The sequence below is a fragment of the Hippopotamus amphibius genome, chromosome 8, assembly GCF_030028045.1.
Source record: "Hippopotamus amphibius kiboko isolate mHipAmp2 chromosome 8, mHipAmp2.hap2, whole genome shotgun sequence".
Taxonomy (NCBI): domain Eukaryota; kingdom Metazoa; phylum Chordata; class Mammalia; order Artiodactyla; family Hippopotamidae; genus Hippopotamus; species Hippopotamus amphibius.
Genome location: NC_080193.1, coordinates 91,562,611 through 91,580,702, shown reverse-complemented (window position 1 = coordinate 91,580,702; position 18,092 = coordinate 91,562,611). Strand labels below are relative to the sequence as shown.

Genomic DNA, 18,092 nt, shown 5'->3' with positions numbered 1-18,092 from the left:
CAGACCTATGCCAGGTAACACATCACTCCTCTTGTGGCTCCCTGTCCCACTTGGGGTCCCTATAGTTCCCTATAAGTCACTATTCTACTGGCTCCCCTCTCCCTTCTCCAACCTCCTTGTCCAACATCCTCCCTCTCCCTCTCACGTGCTCCACACCCGCGACAACAGACTCTTCCTGCTGTCCCATGCTTCAGGCTCAGGCATGCTCCCTCCTCGGGGTCTTTGCACTTGTTCCTTTGCCCCAGTTAGTGACATGGCTCACTGTCTGCCTGGCCTCAACTCATGGCTCAACTGTCACCTTCTCAGAGACCCCTTCTCTTACTACCCTACTTAAAATGGCCCCACCCAGCATTCCCCATGCCCCTTCCTCTGCTTTATTCTACCCATAGCATTTATCACCTGCTAATATTCTAAATAATATACTTATCAATTTTACCACCTGAATTCCCCACACTCCATCAGAATATAAACTCCATGAGGGCAGAGAGCTTAATATCATCAGTTCACTGTTGTAGCCTCAGTGCCTAGAAGAGTGTCTTGGGCACATATTAAGGCATCATATGCACCTAATACATACATTTTTGAATGAATTAATGAATATAACAATGCACTGCTTTTTATATTTTGGAAGTCACATCTGGATGATCAGATATAAAATAAATGATAGCAGTCAAAACCTTTCTAATAGCATATACGTCTTGCACAGTATTGATACCCATGTTATTTTAGTGGTATAGGGAGCCTTACTAAGCATTTTTGTTCTTCAGAAATGTGAAAGCACCACTATCCTGTCTGAATTAGTCTCCACATTGCCAGTCGAGGAACAGTGATCAGAAAGTGAACACAGGACTGCATATTCTCTTCATTTGCTTTTCATAGAGCAGAAAATCTAATTTTTAGCCTTAGAGGCTGAAATGCTAGGGAGACTACCAGGCGGATCCTCCATCAGTAACCTTAGGTATAGACCTTTCTTTTATGTAGCACTTTGGTTCTCAGTGTGCAAGCCCAGACCAGTAACATCAGCATCACATGGGCTGATGTGGACTTTGGTAGAAATGTAGTAAATTCTTGAGCCCTGTCCCAGATCTACTGAATCAGAGACTCTCGGGGGTGGAGCCAGAAATTTGGGTTTAACCAAGACCTTCAGTGGTTCTGAAACTCGCTCAAGTTTGAGAAACATGAATCTAACACATTAATAATGAATTTTAGCAATGAATACAGTTGGACAGATTCTGCTTCTATTTCATACAAAACTTAATTTATGACCCCATTATAAGGTATGTCTTCTCGCCTACAAACCTTTTTCTTGGTGAGTGTGAGGTGATATCCGTCCCCAAATGCTTCCTTGAGATAAAATGGTGACCCGCAGCAGCGCAGCCCACCCTGCTCCAGGAAGGCAATGCGGTCACTCAGCACTTCAGCCTCGTCCAAGTGGTGTGTCGACAGAATGATTGTCCTGGCTTGAAAATGCAGAGGAGAACAACCGAGAATGAAAAATGAAGCTACAGTCTCCAAGTTATATTGAGTTAGCACAAGCAATCCTGTGATTTATGAGGAGGAGAGTCATGTTTTATGAGCTAACTGAAAAACTGATCAGAAGAAGCTTCCAAAATGATCACAGAGACATTCTGAAGGGGTATTCCTAAACATCTGGGGGTGTTTTTCTTATAAGTTGGTGGCAAATACACATTTGTTATGCTGTAAGGCTGAATGTCCGTACTCGGGAGTGGGGGCAACTCCTCCTAATCCCTTAAGTCTGTTCCCTTGGCTCTACTCTCATTCTCTCTCTCTCCCTCCCTCCCTTCCTTTCTTCACTATGAAAAAGCAGTAATTTTAAAGACTTTTTGAATATTCGTCTCTGATTAATCCACTCCACTCTGATTGCTCCTTTGCTTCACATCCTGTTAGCACTTATTTAGTCTGTTTTCAGTTTATTTTCGTTTGTGTATGTTTGGTATCTCTAATTAGATTCTAAGCTCCTGTAGGCAGAATTTGGAACTTCTGTTGGATTTGCATGCTCTCAAAAAGGCCAGTTATGTGTTCAATTCACTGTGGGCACTGCATAGATATTAACTAATCGATCCAGAAATTTAGCTGGGAGAAGAGAAGACCTGGGAAAAGGAAGAGCACACCGCCGATGTTTAATGGAGATTATAAACAGAAAAGGCGTCAACTTGTTTGCGTGCATTCCAGAGGGCAAAATTATGACCGTTGGTTGGAAAAGTTATAAGAAGACACTCATACCAGTTTTGTTCTTGCATATAACATCCCATATACTTCGGCGAGAGCATGGGTCAACTCCAGTGGATGGTTCATCCAAAATCACCACCCTCGATCCTCCAATAAGAGCTATGGATATGGATAACTTCCTCTTCATTCCTCCTGACAACGTTCCAACTCTCTTATGACGATGGCTATACAGTCCAGTATCTTTTAAAGTCCTTAAAAAATGATGTCTAGCGGTTATTTTTTACAGACAGAAAATCTAAATATTGGAAAAATACAAAATGCACCCTAAATGAGAGGTATTCACTAAGAAACTATTACGTGCTCAGCAAGGTGAACTATTGAGGATTCATGATACAGTTTTCTGTTATTTATCATCTAGCTGGAGGTATAAAATTAATACTCAGAAAACAACACAAGGAATATATGGCTCATTATTTTATTCATTCATTTGACAAATATTTATAGAGTGCCTGCCTGTCTTCTGCCAGACTGTGTTTTAGATGGCCTGGAAAACCATCGAGCAGATAACGTTCCAAACTCATAAGGAGATTATGTCCTAGTGTGTGTGTATCAGGGGGAATGCAGGAGACATTCAGTCAATAAACAAATTCCCAAGTAAGTTTATAATATACTATTTGGTGATAAGTGCAATAAAAAAACAAAAAACACAGGGTATATGAGATGAGTGTCTGGGCTGTGCTATTTTGGGCATTTATTTTACACGTGGTGGTCCCCTCAGAGAAGCTGATGTTTGAGCAGAGACCAGGAAGGTGGAGGAGTAAGTAAAAGGGCTGTCTGGGGAAGGCTGCTCTACGTACAGGGAACATGGGAAGCCCTGAGGCTGCAGCAGGCCTAGCGTAACCAAGTGTGCACCTGGGTGAGTGTGCCTGGAGCAAAGTGAACGGGGAAAAGCAGAAGGAAATGAAATCAAAAGGATTGGGGGCAGGTCAGGAAGTGTCTCATAGGCCTTGATAAGAACATTCCTGAGTTTCACACTGAGTGTGGTGAGAAGCTATTAGAAGGTTTTGACAGAGGTGTGACCTGGTTTGATCTGCAGTTTAAAATGGTCACCTTGTCTGCTCTTTGAAAAACAGACTGTACAAGGCAAAGTAGAAGCCGAGAGTCCAGTTAAGATCAGTACGGTAGCCACAGAGATTAGAAACAGAGGACTGGGGGTAATATGGGAGGCAGAGATGAAGACAGTTAAACAATTCCAGTATAGCAACTGGCTGGAGAGGATAGTGTCCTTAAATGTATACAATACTAGAAAAGTAGAAAAACTGAAAACAATTATTTGCTGAGAAAATGTTTCCTACTGGTATTATTACTATAGCTTGACCTCTTTTTGAGAGGAGCTACCAACACGTGCTCTCATTCCTGCCATATCTGACCTTTTCACTTCCTCGTGCAACTGCTTTTTGGTCCAGTGAGGAACTTTGATGGAGCCGTATAAGAGAAGGTGCTCCTTGGTGGTGAGGTAACTGAACAAGACATCATGCTGCATGCACACCCCCATGTTCTTCCGCACGGTGTGTAGATCCGTTTTGATATCTTTTCCATAAACGAAGATGGTACCTGCTGAGGCCCCAAACAGCCCGGTCAACATGGAGCTGGAAATGAAGAAACCATGAATTCGGTGTACACCAAGACTCTGAGCTAGATTTTAGGACTAAACATATCTCAGTTGTTAGCAAAACAATGTTAGAGTGTATCTTCCTAGGCCAGGTCAAGCTATGAAGTAAAATGGGATTAACTGGGAATGAAAATTAAAATTACTTTTAAGCTTCTAATAATTTAGAGTGTTATAGAAACACTACGTGATGATGATGGTGATGGTGGTGGGGTGGTGGTGGCAGTGATGACAGAAACGGCTGTGCCTTTTCATTGCAAATGCACTCCCTCCTTAGCAAACTCCAGCACTTCCCTGGCATCAGGTAGTACCCACAGGGCATTAAGCCTCAAATTTCTGTTTTCCACAGGAACTTTGGCCATTATCAGTCCCTTACTTTACCCTGTGACAAAAATATTCTCACCTACAAAACTCCTCATAATATTTCAGATGGTCAGTAACCTGGGAAGTTATTTACTTTCTTTTTTAAAAATTATTTATTTATTGGCTGCATTGGGTCTTCACTGCTGCTCGCAGGCTTTCTCTAGTTGCAGCGAGCAGGGGCTACTCTTCATTGTGGTGCGTGGGCTTCTCATTGCTGTGGCTTCTCTTGTTGTGGAGCACGGGCTCTAGGCATGTGGGCTTCCATAGTTGCGGCACATGGGCTCAATAGTTGTGGCACATGGGCTTAGTTGCTCTGCGGCAGGTGAGATCTTCCCTGATCAGGGATTGAACCCATGTGCCCTGCGTTGGCAGGCGGATTCTTAACCACTGCACCACCAGGGAAGTCCTGGGCAGTTATTTAATATCCATCTTCTCCACTAAAATGTAAGCTCCATGAGGTCAGGGAAAGGACTTGTTTTCTCACTACTCTCAGTACCTAACTAGTGTTTTACACATAATAGATCTTAAACGACTATTGCTGATTAAATAGGGACTCAATATAATATGCAATTCTTGACATAAAAACACATTAAAATCAAATAACCTATTTCTCTATAGATTCTTTACATTCAGAAAGCTGAAATGGGAACTTTCTCAGCTAAAATTATAGCCTCTTCAAAATCTTCTTCATTGCCCTCTTATTGTCTATTAGAAATCTTATACTTTAAGCATTGTATTCTCACTAAAAAGCCAACTCTGAATTGAAACAGGTCATATAAATGAGAGCAGCTGCATGTTCGCTCATTTCGTAACTTTCCTTTGTTCCCTTTTTTTTACTAAAGATTAATTTGTACATGTTTTGGCAGTCACTGAGTTTACTCATGATGATACCAAATAGCATATCTGACAACGGACACTTTTTCTCAAATAAGGGTTAGAGCACCAACAGCATCTTAGAGGTGACTTCAAGCTGAGCCTAGTGGAGCACTGGAGGTGAGTCACAGAAAAAAATTCAAAACAATGTCACTTTAAAAACATTTGAATCTTTTCTCCATTAGAACACAGGAAAATGCTAGTTAAATGAAGAGAGAGAAAGAACAGCCCATGTACCACTTGTGGACTTTTTGATCTATATCTGATAGTTGGTGATTCTTTTCTTTCTTCCTGAATCAAGGCAAGGGTTCCGTAATAGAGCAGCTGGGGCTGAGTGTGTTTATACCAAAGTTTGTGAACCCAAACTGGTACACAGGCCAGAATAAAAATTCAAATAAATGAAACAGACTGAATATATGAGGCAGTAAATATTGGTGGGGACCAGGGATGAACCAGAAAGTAGATGCCCCCTTTGAGAACAGTTACAAATAAGCCCTGAACAATTGTCTCTACCCAAGCCTGTAGATCCAGTGTTGCCAGAACTTCTTATTATCTAAGAGATGGCAGGAATATTTATTTTTATTGGAAAACTCTCCCACTTTTAAATATTGGCACTGAAATTAAAAATTTTAAGAAGTACTAGTAGGGCAATATTAGGTAGACCAAGTAAACCTATCTGGTAGGTCTGACCTGGACTCTGAGCTCACAATGTGGACCTCTGATTTAGACTCCATCTTACAGTAAACAAGTTGAGCTATCTTAATCCACCTAGGAGCTGTAACAACTTTATTTTTTATGAAAGAAGTGAGGAAATATTAAGTAACGCTTCCATGACACCTAAGTGTTGAAAAGTAACATACATGGTAGTAGTTTTCCCAGCTCCATTGGGCCCCAGCAATGAAGTAATATGTCCTTCATAAAAGTTCAGATTGAGGTTATCAACAGCAATTTTTGAGCCATAAATCTTTGTGACCCCATGCAGGGCAACCCCAACTGTGAGATCTTTAGGTTCAGGCTCAGTGTTGGAGGGAAACATGTATTCAGGACCTGGAAAGAAATCAAGAAAAGAGTTGTTAGCTCACAAGGAAGAAAAATGCAGCCAAAATTAGACTTCTCCTTAATTAAAAATTGAAGACTATAAAAACACAAGCCTCAAAGTAAAAAATAATTCCAGAAATAAATGATCTATTATAGTCTTCAGCCTTCTTACTTGTTTCAAAAACGAATGAGAGGGACTTCCCTGGTGGTGCAGTGGTTAAGAATCTGCCTGCCAATGTAGGGGACATGGTTTCGATCCCTGGCCCAGGAAGATCCCACATGCCACGGAGCAACTAAGCCCGTGCACCATAACTACTGAGCCTGTGCTCTGGAGCCCGTGAGCCACAACTGTTGAGCCCATGTGCCACACCTACTGAAGCCTGCACACCTAGAGCCCATGCTCCGCAATAAGAGAAGCGACGGCAATGAGAAGCCTGTGCACTGCAACCAAGAGTAGACCTTTCTTGTGCAACTAGAGAAATGTCCATGCACAACGATGAAGACCCAACGCAGCCAATAAATAAAATAAATTTAAATAAATTAAAAAAAAAAAGAACGAGAGTGTTGGAACCACACTCTAAGGTTTATGCTGCCCTTCTCTGTCAGAAAAAGTCTCTGAATATGGTATCTTAATAATGAATTCTCCTCTATTCAACAGATCTCAAATATTCCAAACACAATTTTAAGGTTGCTCCTCCAATTGGACAGGATGATACCTACTTATGGAATAAATGTCTACAGTGACAAGGCTCACTCAAATCTGTGGTTTACAGGCTCGGTTCATTAATTTCTCTCTACATTTCCTTCAGGCATCACCAAAGGACCACTTACACAGGCCATCCTTACTTTATAAAGCTGACACTGCTCACCCAACGTCAGTAAGACATGAGCCTTAAACTGTTTGTTCAGTGTTGGTGATGGTTATGCTAAATTATTCATACTTGTTACTTGGTTACTCCTTATGACTAGTGACAGATGGCTGGAGTGAGGGGTGCAGACTGGGGCCGAGGAACAAAATTTTTCTCTGTGTGAGTGTAACTTGACCACAAAGGGATCTGCAATCTTGGCCTAATTAGCGCCATATGCTAACCAACTGAGCTAATGAGCCCAGAAAAAGCCACAATTTAATCTCCCTAAGAGTCCAAACACATATGTGGAGACATATTCATCCATGACTAAAAGGATGATAATTTTGCCATCTAGAAAAACATAATTAAAATCACTAGTCATGTAAAGTTTATATCACTTCTCTCATAATAATGCATGTTGTTGACCTACTTGTCTTACTGACAGATGGGTTGGTGTTCTGCATCATGATGTTAGTAAACATAAGGCCATTGCTTTTCTCATGCTTCACTTCTGCACATCCAAAGCGCTCCTTCCAGTAGGAAGGAAGGAATGGAAAATACCACGGAGCTGCCATACCATATGTACCTGTAACAAAAATATGTTAGGAAAAGTAATTATTAATTGGTTGTTAACATTAAGCATCAGAGGCTAACTGAGTACTTACTATATAGTGTTTGGTAAGTAGTTTCATTTTTTTTGACACTATATAACACTAAAGTGGTTTCAGTTTCCAAAATAAAGTAAAAAAAGATAGCTTTTTCAAAATTTCTTTCTTTTTTAAACACCTTCATTGCGTATAGTTATATACTATAAAATCTGATCATTATAAGTGTGGAGTGTGATGATTTCTAGTAAATAAAGTTGTGCAGCCATAACCACAATCCAAAAACTCCACTAACTCCAAAAAGTTCTCTCATGCCCTTTCAGATAATCCATACTTTTAACCCAAGTCACAGGCGATCACTGATCAGCTGTCTCTACGTATTTCTCTTCTACAGAAATTTTATATAACTGCAATAGGATAATAGTCTTTTATTCATTTATAGTACCAAAAATGTACAAGTATAAATAAGGTTTAATGGAAAAAACTCCTGAGCATGTTGACCACTTGAGACCTAGGAGGAGAATCCCACTAGTCTTGTTCCATTAGAACAGGATAAATTTTCCTTAGCATTAGGAGACTTGATTTTTGCCTTATAATCTCTTGTACTCCCATTTGGAAAGACTGGACTCCATGCTCCTTAATTCACTTTACCCTTTAAAGGAATGTCAGAGAAAAAACTCAACAGTGCATTATCTCATCCTGGAAAATCTGGGTTAGTTTTGGGATTTAAGTGTTTCTTTTTGGAGATGATAAATGGCAAATAAAATATTAGAAAGTATATATTAGCAGATTTATAATAAATATAATATATAACCATAAAAAAGCATGTATCTATAGGAAGCATGTTCGTACCTGGGAAAACGTTCCTGACATACCAAGCAATAAGGAAATAAATGAAAGAGTCAGCTAGGATGAGACAGCATAGCCAGCCAAACGAAGTGGTGTCATCCTGAACTGGGGAACTGTACATATTTTCCCACTGAAGACCTAAGAAGTGAACACATAGATTTATTCTTCTGTGAGACAGATTGCAGGTGTGAAAGATAAAATCCAGTTGTAAAGAAAGTGAACCTACCAATGCCCTGCTCCTCATAGCGTGCAATGTACTGACTTGCATAACTGAAAGCTGTTGGGGACAGCAGGCTCTGTGAAGAAAATCAACGGCAGTGACAGTTCTTGTAGGTTGCATAAGGTTCGCTCAGAGGGATCTTAACATATTTAAAACTTTGGGCACTTAAATGGATAAAACAGACACTAACTCTCTAAGCATATTTAAAACACAGAGGTCCCTTACCAAGCATGTTACAACTCTGGAAGAAGAGGAGAGGAAATAGCAGAAAACAAAAGCAGGAAAATTGTAACTTGGAAAATATTTGTCAAAAATCCGAAATATATATCTAAACTTATTACTTATAATGTAACAAATTAAAAATTTAGGTGTTGTTTAAACCCAAAGTGGTCAATGTCAAATGAAAGTTATTTATCACTTTCTATTTTCACAGACAGCAAAGTTTTAATATGCCTCTCAGTCAATAATGAGGTTTACTTCTGCTTTCAAAATTTCAAAGTCAGTAAACAATGCTTTCGTTAAACTTCTCTAATTTAGTACTTTGAATTGAAAAAGCAGAAAAGAGTTCAAAATTGATTATATGCTGTCAGTGCATTTCTCTTTATGTCTGTATGTTATATGTCATAAAAACCAAGAGAATTATTCATATATGAGAATAAGGCCAGTAATAGAGGCTCTAAGATATTTAAGGAATTGGGCCAAAGAGAAGTCAGAATTCTTGATGATCTTAAAAATTTGATGTATTATATTTTATCTGTTCTTTCTTCAGGTACCATCTCTTAATAGCATCACATATTATGGTTTTAGGAACCGTGGAGGAAAAGTTTTCTTTTCATAGTCTTATGCTTGTATGGTAGATGATGTAGGAAGACCTGACTTTCACTAGGACAGTTATACATATTTTGCAATCACTGAAATTTTATATTTAGATAAGTGTACTTTCAGTTTGAGAGCCTAAACACACCAAAAAAGGTCCATTCCTTTCACACCCTGACCATTCAGTTGTGACAGTTGACTTACCATGAATACTTTCATCATATAGCTCAACTCATTCTCAACTGTGATCAGAACAATAAATGGAAAAAAGGCAATGATGTAGATGAGGCTTCCGATCAGAGCTGCAATGTTGGTGTTGTTGAAAAAGACACTAATAAGATAGCTCATGGCAAGAACTGAGAAGCTGTAGTCCGAAAAATACAGGAACAAAATGAACCCATCTGTTTTAGGAAGAATGTTGCCAAACTTGAGTATGATGATGAGGATGATGATGGTAACCAGTAAAAATCCCACACTCTCTATGAGCCAGGCAAAAAAGTGGCTGCAGGAGTTTACACCCATCATTTTCATGTACTGTAAAAAGAAAAAAGTGTTAGTTGCTTTTTAAACGAATACGTTCTCGAATAACAATTATTCCTGTATCATTCCAAAATGTCCATGAGACTCTTCATACATGAAACTAGGTATATGAATGATTTATCTAAGTCTAGTATTTGCCCATGCTTGCTATGTGAAATTAATATGATCATTTATTCCAGCCTCTCTTAGACTATATGCTCCCAGAGTGCCCTGATATAATGAATGATTTGGGTGGTGAAGTTTTTGTTTTTTGACAATTTCATTTTATAGCTGGTATCTAAGTGATGTCTCCAGATTAAACTAGTTTAGAATAGATCATCAAAATTTACAGTATCCCCTGCATAATTTTACAACATGAATTTGACATTTGTGCAGGCATGGATATTTCAAGCTGGTGAAAACCCATGGTTTATTTCAAATTCAGTGTAGGGACTGAGATAATAAAACTCCAAGGTATTTTTACTAAACATTAGTGAACAACACAATCAGTATTCATATTCCTGAGAGAAACAGAACAGACCTGATTCTTAAGAATTTAAAACATGCAAACTTTGGAAGGGGAGTTTCTGCCTTTTGGCATAACATCCCCAACCTTAAAATCACTGGCAATCTAGTTCAGGTTTGTCATCTTTGTTTTCCAAAAAGATGTCCATGCACCCAAAATGAATTCATGTACCTCAGATAATCTATACCTCTTTCTCTCAATATTCTTTAATAACTCAGTGATATACCTAGAGGTCAAGGCATTCCACCAAGGTAGAAAAACAGACCAGCATTTTGTGCATTAACTCAAAAGGATTCTGAAAGATCTGAAGTCCCCAGAACCTTGGGTGCCTTGAATTTGGTGACTTGAACTTGTACCTGGTTTCTAGTTTTAACAACTCTTGATTAATGTTAAGCTTATGAATCTAAATTCCATTTAAAGAAAAAAAGCAAAAGAAATGTTCCACTAACAGTTTTATAATCCAGTATTTTTTGTAAAATCAAGGATTTTCAGTGCCCTCCCCCTTTAAACCTAACTTGTTTAGGAGGAAAAAAAATAGGGGATTGTGCCAAATCTTTTACTCTACAAGCAAAATAGTGAATTTTACTTTCTGCCTTTGCAATTTATCATATTTTGATAACTCTGCTGCTCTGGTTGTTACCATGGAAACAGCTACCTGACTGCCAATAGTCTAAGCTGTGGGCCTTAAGCTAATCACCACTGAGGCATTCCCGTGACTTTTCCTTTTAACTTTGCCCTCTTTCTCACCCTCTTCTCTCTTATTGCTCCTCTCCTCCCAGACCCTGCCGCCCTTTCCAGTAAAGATTCAATCTATGTTTCCATAGGAATAAATGTGTGGGTCAAAATAAAAAAATCAGCATGGAGTGAAGATTCACTATGGAAGATTTTCTCCAATTGCTATGTATGTATCATTGAAAAGAAAATTACATTTTGGTGTGAAAAAGATCTCATAGATCTTATTTTAGTAATTCTTTCTCTGCACCCCACCCCATTTGAGAAATTACTGTGTCATATTTGATGATTTCATTTCAGAGATATTCACTAGTTTTTTGGTGACTTTCGAGTTATTTGTGTTTTGATGTTTTTTACTGAGTTTAATGCCTATTTGAATGTAAGTAAATGGGGAGTTATAGAACCCATATAATTACCCCAAAGCTGATATTCACCACTTAATTTCATGTGGCCTATACAAAAAAATCTGCTCCCCCCCCCCCCCCACAGCAATGTATGTCAGTAGGAGGCAACGTCATTATATTTTACAAGGTGGATATGAAATATCCAGGACATCATCAAGGACATGAAATAAAGCTGACTTCATGTATAAATGTGTTTTCCTTCCCTGACAATGGATAGCTTCAGTATAAGACATTTATATGTCTAGAAAATTCTTCAACCGTGGCCTTGTTAAAAAATAATTTAGCGAACCTGAAGACCAGGACTGAAGGTGTTTATCACTGTAAGTTTGAAATTTTCAAGGCTCAAGATCAGATTTCTATTCCCAAGAGCTGGTAAAAGTTGGAGACTGATCATTGCTTTTTATCAAAACAGATCGGGTTAGGTGCTTCCAAAAGTGTTTACTACTTAACATTCTGGCATCAAATTTCAACGTTAAACGGCAGGACTTTATGCCATGAGAAGAACAGCTGTTATTCATAAAGAGAAAAAGCAACGAGAGCATGTAAGTCACCCATAAGTTATCCAGGTTCACTGCCAAGTTTGTCATAATCAAAAAGATCAGAGTTGCTGATGGAGGGCCGCCCGCAGGGAACAGCTGGCCAGCTGTCGTGGGCGTTGTCAGTGTCTCCTCAGAGTGACAGATTCCGGTGCCGGCTTTATAGATCAGAGTCACTTGTCCTAAGCCCCCCAGACCTGCCGGAGCAATTCATCAACATCTGATAACCTGTTGCTCAGGAAAACCCCTCTGCACACTGGTCAAATCTGTTCTAGTTCTCGGCAGAAAATAATGAGAAGAAAGAGGTTCTGCAAGATTGTGGATAAATGTGTCATGTTCAAGAGAACCTTATGCACAGGGATTGACATTAATGTTATCAGGAAAAGAAACCATAAATATACATATATTTACTTGACAGCAATGTCCTTATTCAATTCAACAAAAATGTCAAGCATTGGTTAATAAGAAATAATAACATTTTCTACCTCAAATTTTATATGCTGTTATAGATATTTATGTTATTGTTTTTAGTAAGATATAAAGGATATTGTGATCATTATTTGGAATACTCCAAATTCTCACTAGTAGGATGGATACTGTATACCAAGAAGACATAAAAAAAGAGTAAATTGGCATTCAAGAAAAAAAGAAGACAACACAAAAAAATTAACTCAAGTGAAGCACTGCAGGACTACAGACTCTTGCATAATTCTTGGTCATCTCTCTGCAGATCACAGATATTTTAGGTTACCTGTCTGAACTGAGAGAGAGGACAACTCCAAAGTTTTGTCTCCAAACGAATATAAATAATGAAGTCCCCCATAAATGACTTATATTAGAGCAACAGATGAAACTAACCATAAAATCAAGAACATTATGTAAAAAACAACTCTTTCATGTGATACAAAATCAGCTTTTGTATAGTTTTAATATTTTAATTTTAAAAAGCAAAGAATGCAGAATAAAACTCAATTGAAAGGTATTTTGAAATAGTTTTTTTTTAACTACAGGCTTAATTTTATCAATAAACTTATTGGGCATTAATATTTGTGCTAAATTTCTTTAACAAGTTAAAGAAGTTTACTAGAATCACACCATAACAAGGTGAAAGATGAACGGCTTCACTGAATTAGCAATGACCTGGTTTTTCTGCCTAGATGTGAGAACTATACAGAAAGAAAAAGCTGGGTTTTTTTTTTTGTTTGTTTGTTTTTTTACTTTTTTATCCAATTGGAATGAGAAGGAAGTAGAGAATGGGCAGCTTTAGATCTTAGTAAACATAAAAATGATAATATTAAAAAGTGATCTTGAGTCTCTGGTAACCTAAGAGATTAACCACCATCATCTTCAAAAGTCTTGAGGAGTCTATGCTACTAAAATAAAATTGTGAGAGGGAAGGTAGCTTTGATGTGGCAAAGGATTGGTCAGAAGTCAAGGCACTTGAGTTCTAGACCCAGATCTACCATTGACTAGTCCATAGTTTCCATCAAGTCACCTCTCACTTCCTGGTTCAGCTTTTTCATCTTTGAAAAGGAGGTGGTTAGTTTAGAATTGTCGGCAGTGGAGGGAGGCTGAGCAGGGGCATTAGGAATATTCTACTCATTCCACACCTGCTTCCATTAGCTCATCTCACAAATAAACCATATTCCTTTAAATTTAGGACACTGCTAATTTTAGGATGTGTCATTATTTTACATGCCACCAAAAAAGAAAAATCACTGCCAAATAAATTATGATACCCTATCAAATACATCTCAATTTCAGAGGCTTTAAAATGAGAAAAAAATCATCACCTTAGAATTGATAAAAAATGAGTAATTGAATGCCTCTTCTGTTCTGGCAGTGAGAAAGTATATTCTAGAAATGCAATGCTCAATGAAGTCCAGATGACAAGATTCAGAGAGATGACAAGATTCAGAGAGTTTAAGGGATTGGGCCCAAATGAATATGAACTGGAGGACTCAAAGTCTTATTTTCTGATTCCAAGTTCAGTGATCTTACACTATATAGCTTTGACCCCCCCACCCAAGACCAGCTAGTTAAATTTTGAAAGTAGATGCCTGCAAAATGAAGACACAGGGCTACCAAACAGAAACTGGCTCACCATTAAAAATGTCTTTCATGTCTTCTATTGAGAAAACCTCTTTACTGTGCTTTGATATTTTTTGGTGACATCCATAGATGCATTTAGAGAGTACTATTTTTTTTTTTTTTTGGCTGTGCCATGTGGCATGTAAAATCATTGTTTCCCAGCCAGGGATCGAATCCGGGCCCCTTGCACTGGAAGCATGGAGTCCTAACCACTGTATTGCCACGGAATTCCCCAGGGAGTACTATTTCCAAATCAAAATAATACAATATGCATGTATTTTACATATACATATATATGTATTATATATATATAATATATCACATACATACATACACACACACATATTTACTGTGTGTTTCTACTGTTTTTAAGGTTATTTATTTTCCTGTAGAAAAGAACTCAGTGTCTATCACAGTTTTCTATTTCAAAGTTTTTCTTTAATTTGTAAAGATTCACTTCTGCATACCAGGAACATGACAGAGAAATATAAGGTAATATACTTAATAATAAGGAAATATAAGGTATGAGTTTGCAACCAAAGCTATGATCCAGGGCATGGATTCGAGTTTCTAAATCGGGGTTAAGAAAACATAGTACCCAGTCCTGAAAACAATGGGGCTCAAACCAGTTGATGAGACTGTTACCAAATTATAACTGAAATATAAAGATGCCGCTGAAGATCACCCAGAATTCAAACAGAAAAGGCAAGAACTGTAGGTTCAAACTCTAGGACAACCCTGGAAGTGTGATGTTGAGCTAACAAAAACATGAAGCAGTAATTTCTACTTTGTAAGGAGAAATAATCAATTGCCTTAAAGCATTGGCAAAGTAAGTCTGAAAAGCACAAGTGGGCTAACAGGTTACTCTAACCTCATTATTTCAGATTGTCAGCCAGCCCTTGCAATAATTATTGTTCTCCAGTTTTGAAATGTTTCTGCTATCTTTTCACTTCATGAGTGAGTGTAAGAATGGGCTCATTACAGGATTAGCAGATAAAATAATTTCTACTGTAATGCAATCAAAAAATCACACAATGCTTTTTTTTATAAATTCTAAAAAGAAGTAAGATACTTTGAATTTGGGGATAATGATGAAGAATATGCTCAAGAAGAGATCATTCTTTACATCCCAGGTCCTGTCTTTCATCGTATTATTATTAACCTAATCAGTAGCATAACATGAAATTCTTAGTCTCTATAAATCACAAGTCAGTGAGAGATAACTGAAGGAGACAAGGTATACTGGAAAGAGAATTTGCTTCTTGAGAGCTGAAACAAGCCATATGTCTCTGTCCATGTCCAAATCTATATCTATATCATCTATATCTATATCTATATCTATCTATATCTATATCTATATCTATATCATCTGTATCTCCATTTGGACTCATTTAGTTACTATGCCAGCAATTTTCCTGCCTTAATAGTTATTATTGTTATTATTTAAAATTCTTCCATTAAATCCTAAGTTCTATAGGTAACTTCCTGGGTGAAAATTACTGTTAGGATCATAAATTTATTCAGAATTATTCAGATTTAGTTTTTCAGAAGCATTTATAAAATAACTTCTACGCAACTTTTTGAGAAGACAAAATATTGCCGTACCAGCTGCCTTAATGATTCGTAAAATATTTTTCCATCTAATTCACCAGGTATGGGCCAGGCTTTCTGAGTTTGCATAGGTATAATGAAAATCATAGTAATTAATTATATCCATGTAGAACTTATTTATAGTAAGAGATTCTCAACATACCTCATGAAGTCGGAGGTCTTTTTCATAAACAAGCTTTTTTACAAATGCAGCTATAAATATAACCCAGGCAACCATGAGCACGATTGGAAGAGAATAAGAGACACTGGTTAGGAAGCTGTAAGGAAAAACAAAAACAAAAACATAAAAACAAAAATCTAGTGACCAAAATGAATGTCACACTTGCAGAATGTAATATGTAAAGAACACGCTCCCTCTTACATTGAAACTATAGTCCTGTTTTTAAATTGAGAATAATTATTAACACAACTCTTTTATTTATGAAGTGTGAACCTGACAACAGTAGGTACATGATTTTCTTACTGTAATGCTTCAAGAGTAAAATAGTTCTGGATTGTTAGATAAAATTGCCAAATTGTTTAAAGGGTGTTTGAGTATGTCCTGTTCATGAAAATAATTATTATATAAACTTCAGGGATCTAAGCCCTTCTGTCTAAACTAAATTCTTATCTAAGAGGCAGCTTTAAAATTAGATGATGATTGGTCTATCTAACTAAAAGCTACATCTTCTCAAATTACTGTATTTATCTACTCTTTGGAAGCTCATAGTTATTATTAAACCAAATTTCCCAAAATGAAATAAAATAAAATTCAAAATCATTTGATTTAAAATGCAAAGAACTTGGATTCCTCAAAATAATGCTCTAGGAGATTGTTTCATAAACAGTATAGAAATGTTTTTTCTGGTAACTAGAGGGTCATTGGAAGACTTCACTGGGCCCCAAATATATTCCTGAATGGCTAGCCCATGATACCTGAATGTTCAAATGCAGTGTTTCTCAAAGTTCAGCACACATCAAAATTGCCTGAAGGACTTATTAAAACAGATTTCTGGGCCCCACCCATAAGCTTCTGATTTACTATATCTGATACAGGGTTTGGAATTTGCATTTTAAACAACTTCCCAGGTGGTGCTGATGCTGTTGGTCCGGCCTGGTCCAGTCTGGTGCGGTCCGGTCCGGAGACCACACTCTAAGAACCATGATTCTGACATTAGCCACAGACTATGGGCTAAGGCAAAGGAGTAGTTTTCAATGACAGAAACTCTAAATTGGTCTGTTTTACATATTAGGCTCCACTGAAGCTTTCACTTGCAGAAATGTCCCAAGGCCATTTTCTTTTTAATCTATAAGGCCAAGGAATTACCTTCAAATCCCTCATGAAAAATGCAGATATTAATGGAACATGACATCACCATCATTCATTTTCACTTTAGCATCAGAAGTGTATCACCATCAGAGATATGAAGGATTTTTTGATGGGGGAGGAGTGAGGGTTGGGGCCACACCCAATTTTTTTGATTCCTGGGAAACTGTCTAGCACAGGGAAAGCACTTGAATATTTGTTGAATGAATTTTGTCTTGGATCAGGTCCAGCCTTGATGCTGTTTCTGGCTTTGGAATTAGGCAAAGGCCTTCATTCATTAATAATAAATCCCCACAAATGTTTCTTCCAAGAGATTGTGTATTTTAGGTTTGGTACAGTATGAAAGAGAAAGTTCTGAGATTATAATTAAAACCAGTGCAGTACCAGCTATTCAACTTTGGGCAATTTACTTGGATTTCAATTTTTTCATCTGGAAAGTGTGGCTGATATCTGCTCTTACTTTATGAGGTTGTTTGGTGGAACAAATGCAATGATATACATGTGAAAGCACTTTGTATGCAACAAAGAATTCATGTGTGTACATTAAGGTATTATGTTCATACTCCCATGAAGAAAGCAGAGTACAGTTACTTTACTCTTAAAAGAAATATCCAGGTAACCATCAGCCTAGGTACTAAAATTTACCAGGGGAAAAAGTCAGCAGGAAAATAGATGAGAATTTTCATTTAATTGAACCCACAGGTCTTTACTATTCATGCAAGCCACTGCAGTTCACGCATGGTTTAGGCAACAAGGTCCTGACTGGCTTCTAGAGTAAGTAGTTAACCTTGACAACCTGCTGACGGAATCCTCGCCTGTCTTGTGTCACTGCTGCACAAACAGCTACACAACCTAATCCCCGCTATAGCTCTTGAACCAATCAAAGGAGACAGAAG

General features: G+C 37.7%; 1 protein-coding gene across 6 annotated transcripts in view; it reads right to left on the bottom strand.

The window, feature by feature from the left end:
• ABCA12 (ATP binding cassette subfamily A member 12) overlaps window positions 1-18,092 on the bottom strand; it is a 193,924-nt gene that overhangs the window by 56,528 nt on the left and 119,304 nt on the right. For all 6 annotated transcript variants that reach the window (XM_057745989.1, XM_057745991.1, XM_057745988.1 and 3 more), the window contains 9 exons: window positions 16,033-16,147; window positions 9,676-10,005; window positions 8,662-8,731; window positions 8,439-8,573; window positions 7,412-7,567; window positions 5,956-6,142; window positions 3,621-3,839; window positions 2,245-2,441; window positions 1,300-1,460 (listed from right to left, as the gene is read on the bottom strand). In XM_057745989.1, the coding sequence (XP_057601972.1) occupies window positions 1,300-1,460; window positions 2,245-2,441; window positions 3,621-3,839; window positions 5,956-6,142; window positions 7,412-7,567; window positions 8,439-8,573; window positions 8,662-8,731; window positions 9,676-10,005; window positions 16,033-16,147 (1,570 nt within the window). The remainder of the gene's footprint in view (window positions 1-1,299; window positions 1,461-2,244; window positions 2,442-3,620; window positions 3,840-5,955; window positions 6,143-7,411; window positions 7,568-8,438; window positions 8,574-8,661; window positions 8,732-9,675; window positions 10,006-16,032; window positions 16,148-18,092) is intronic.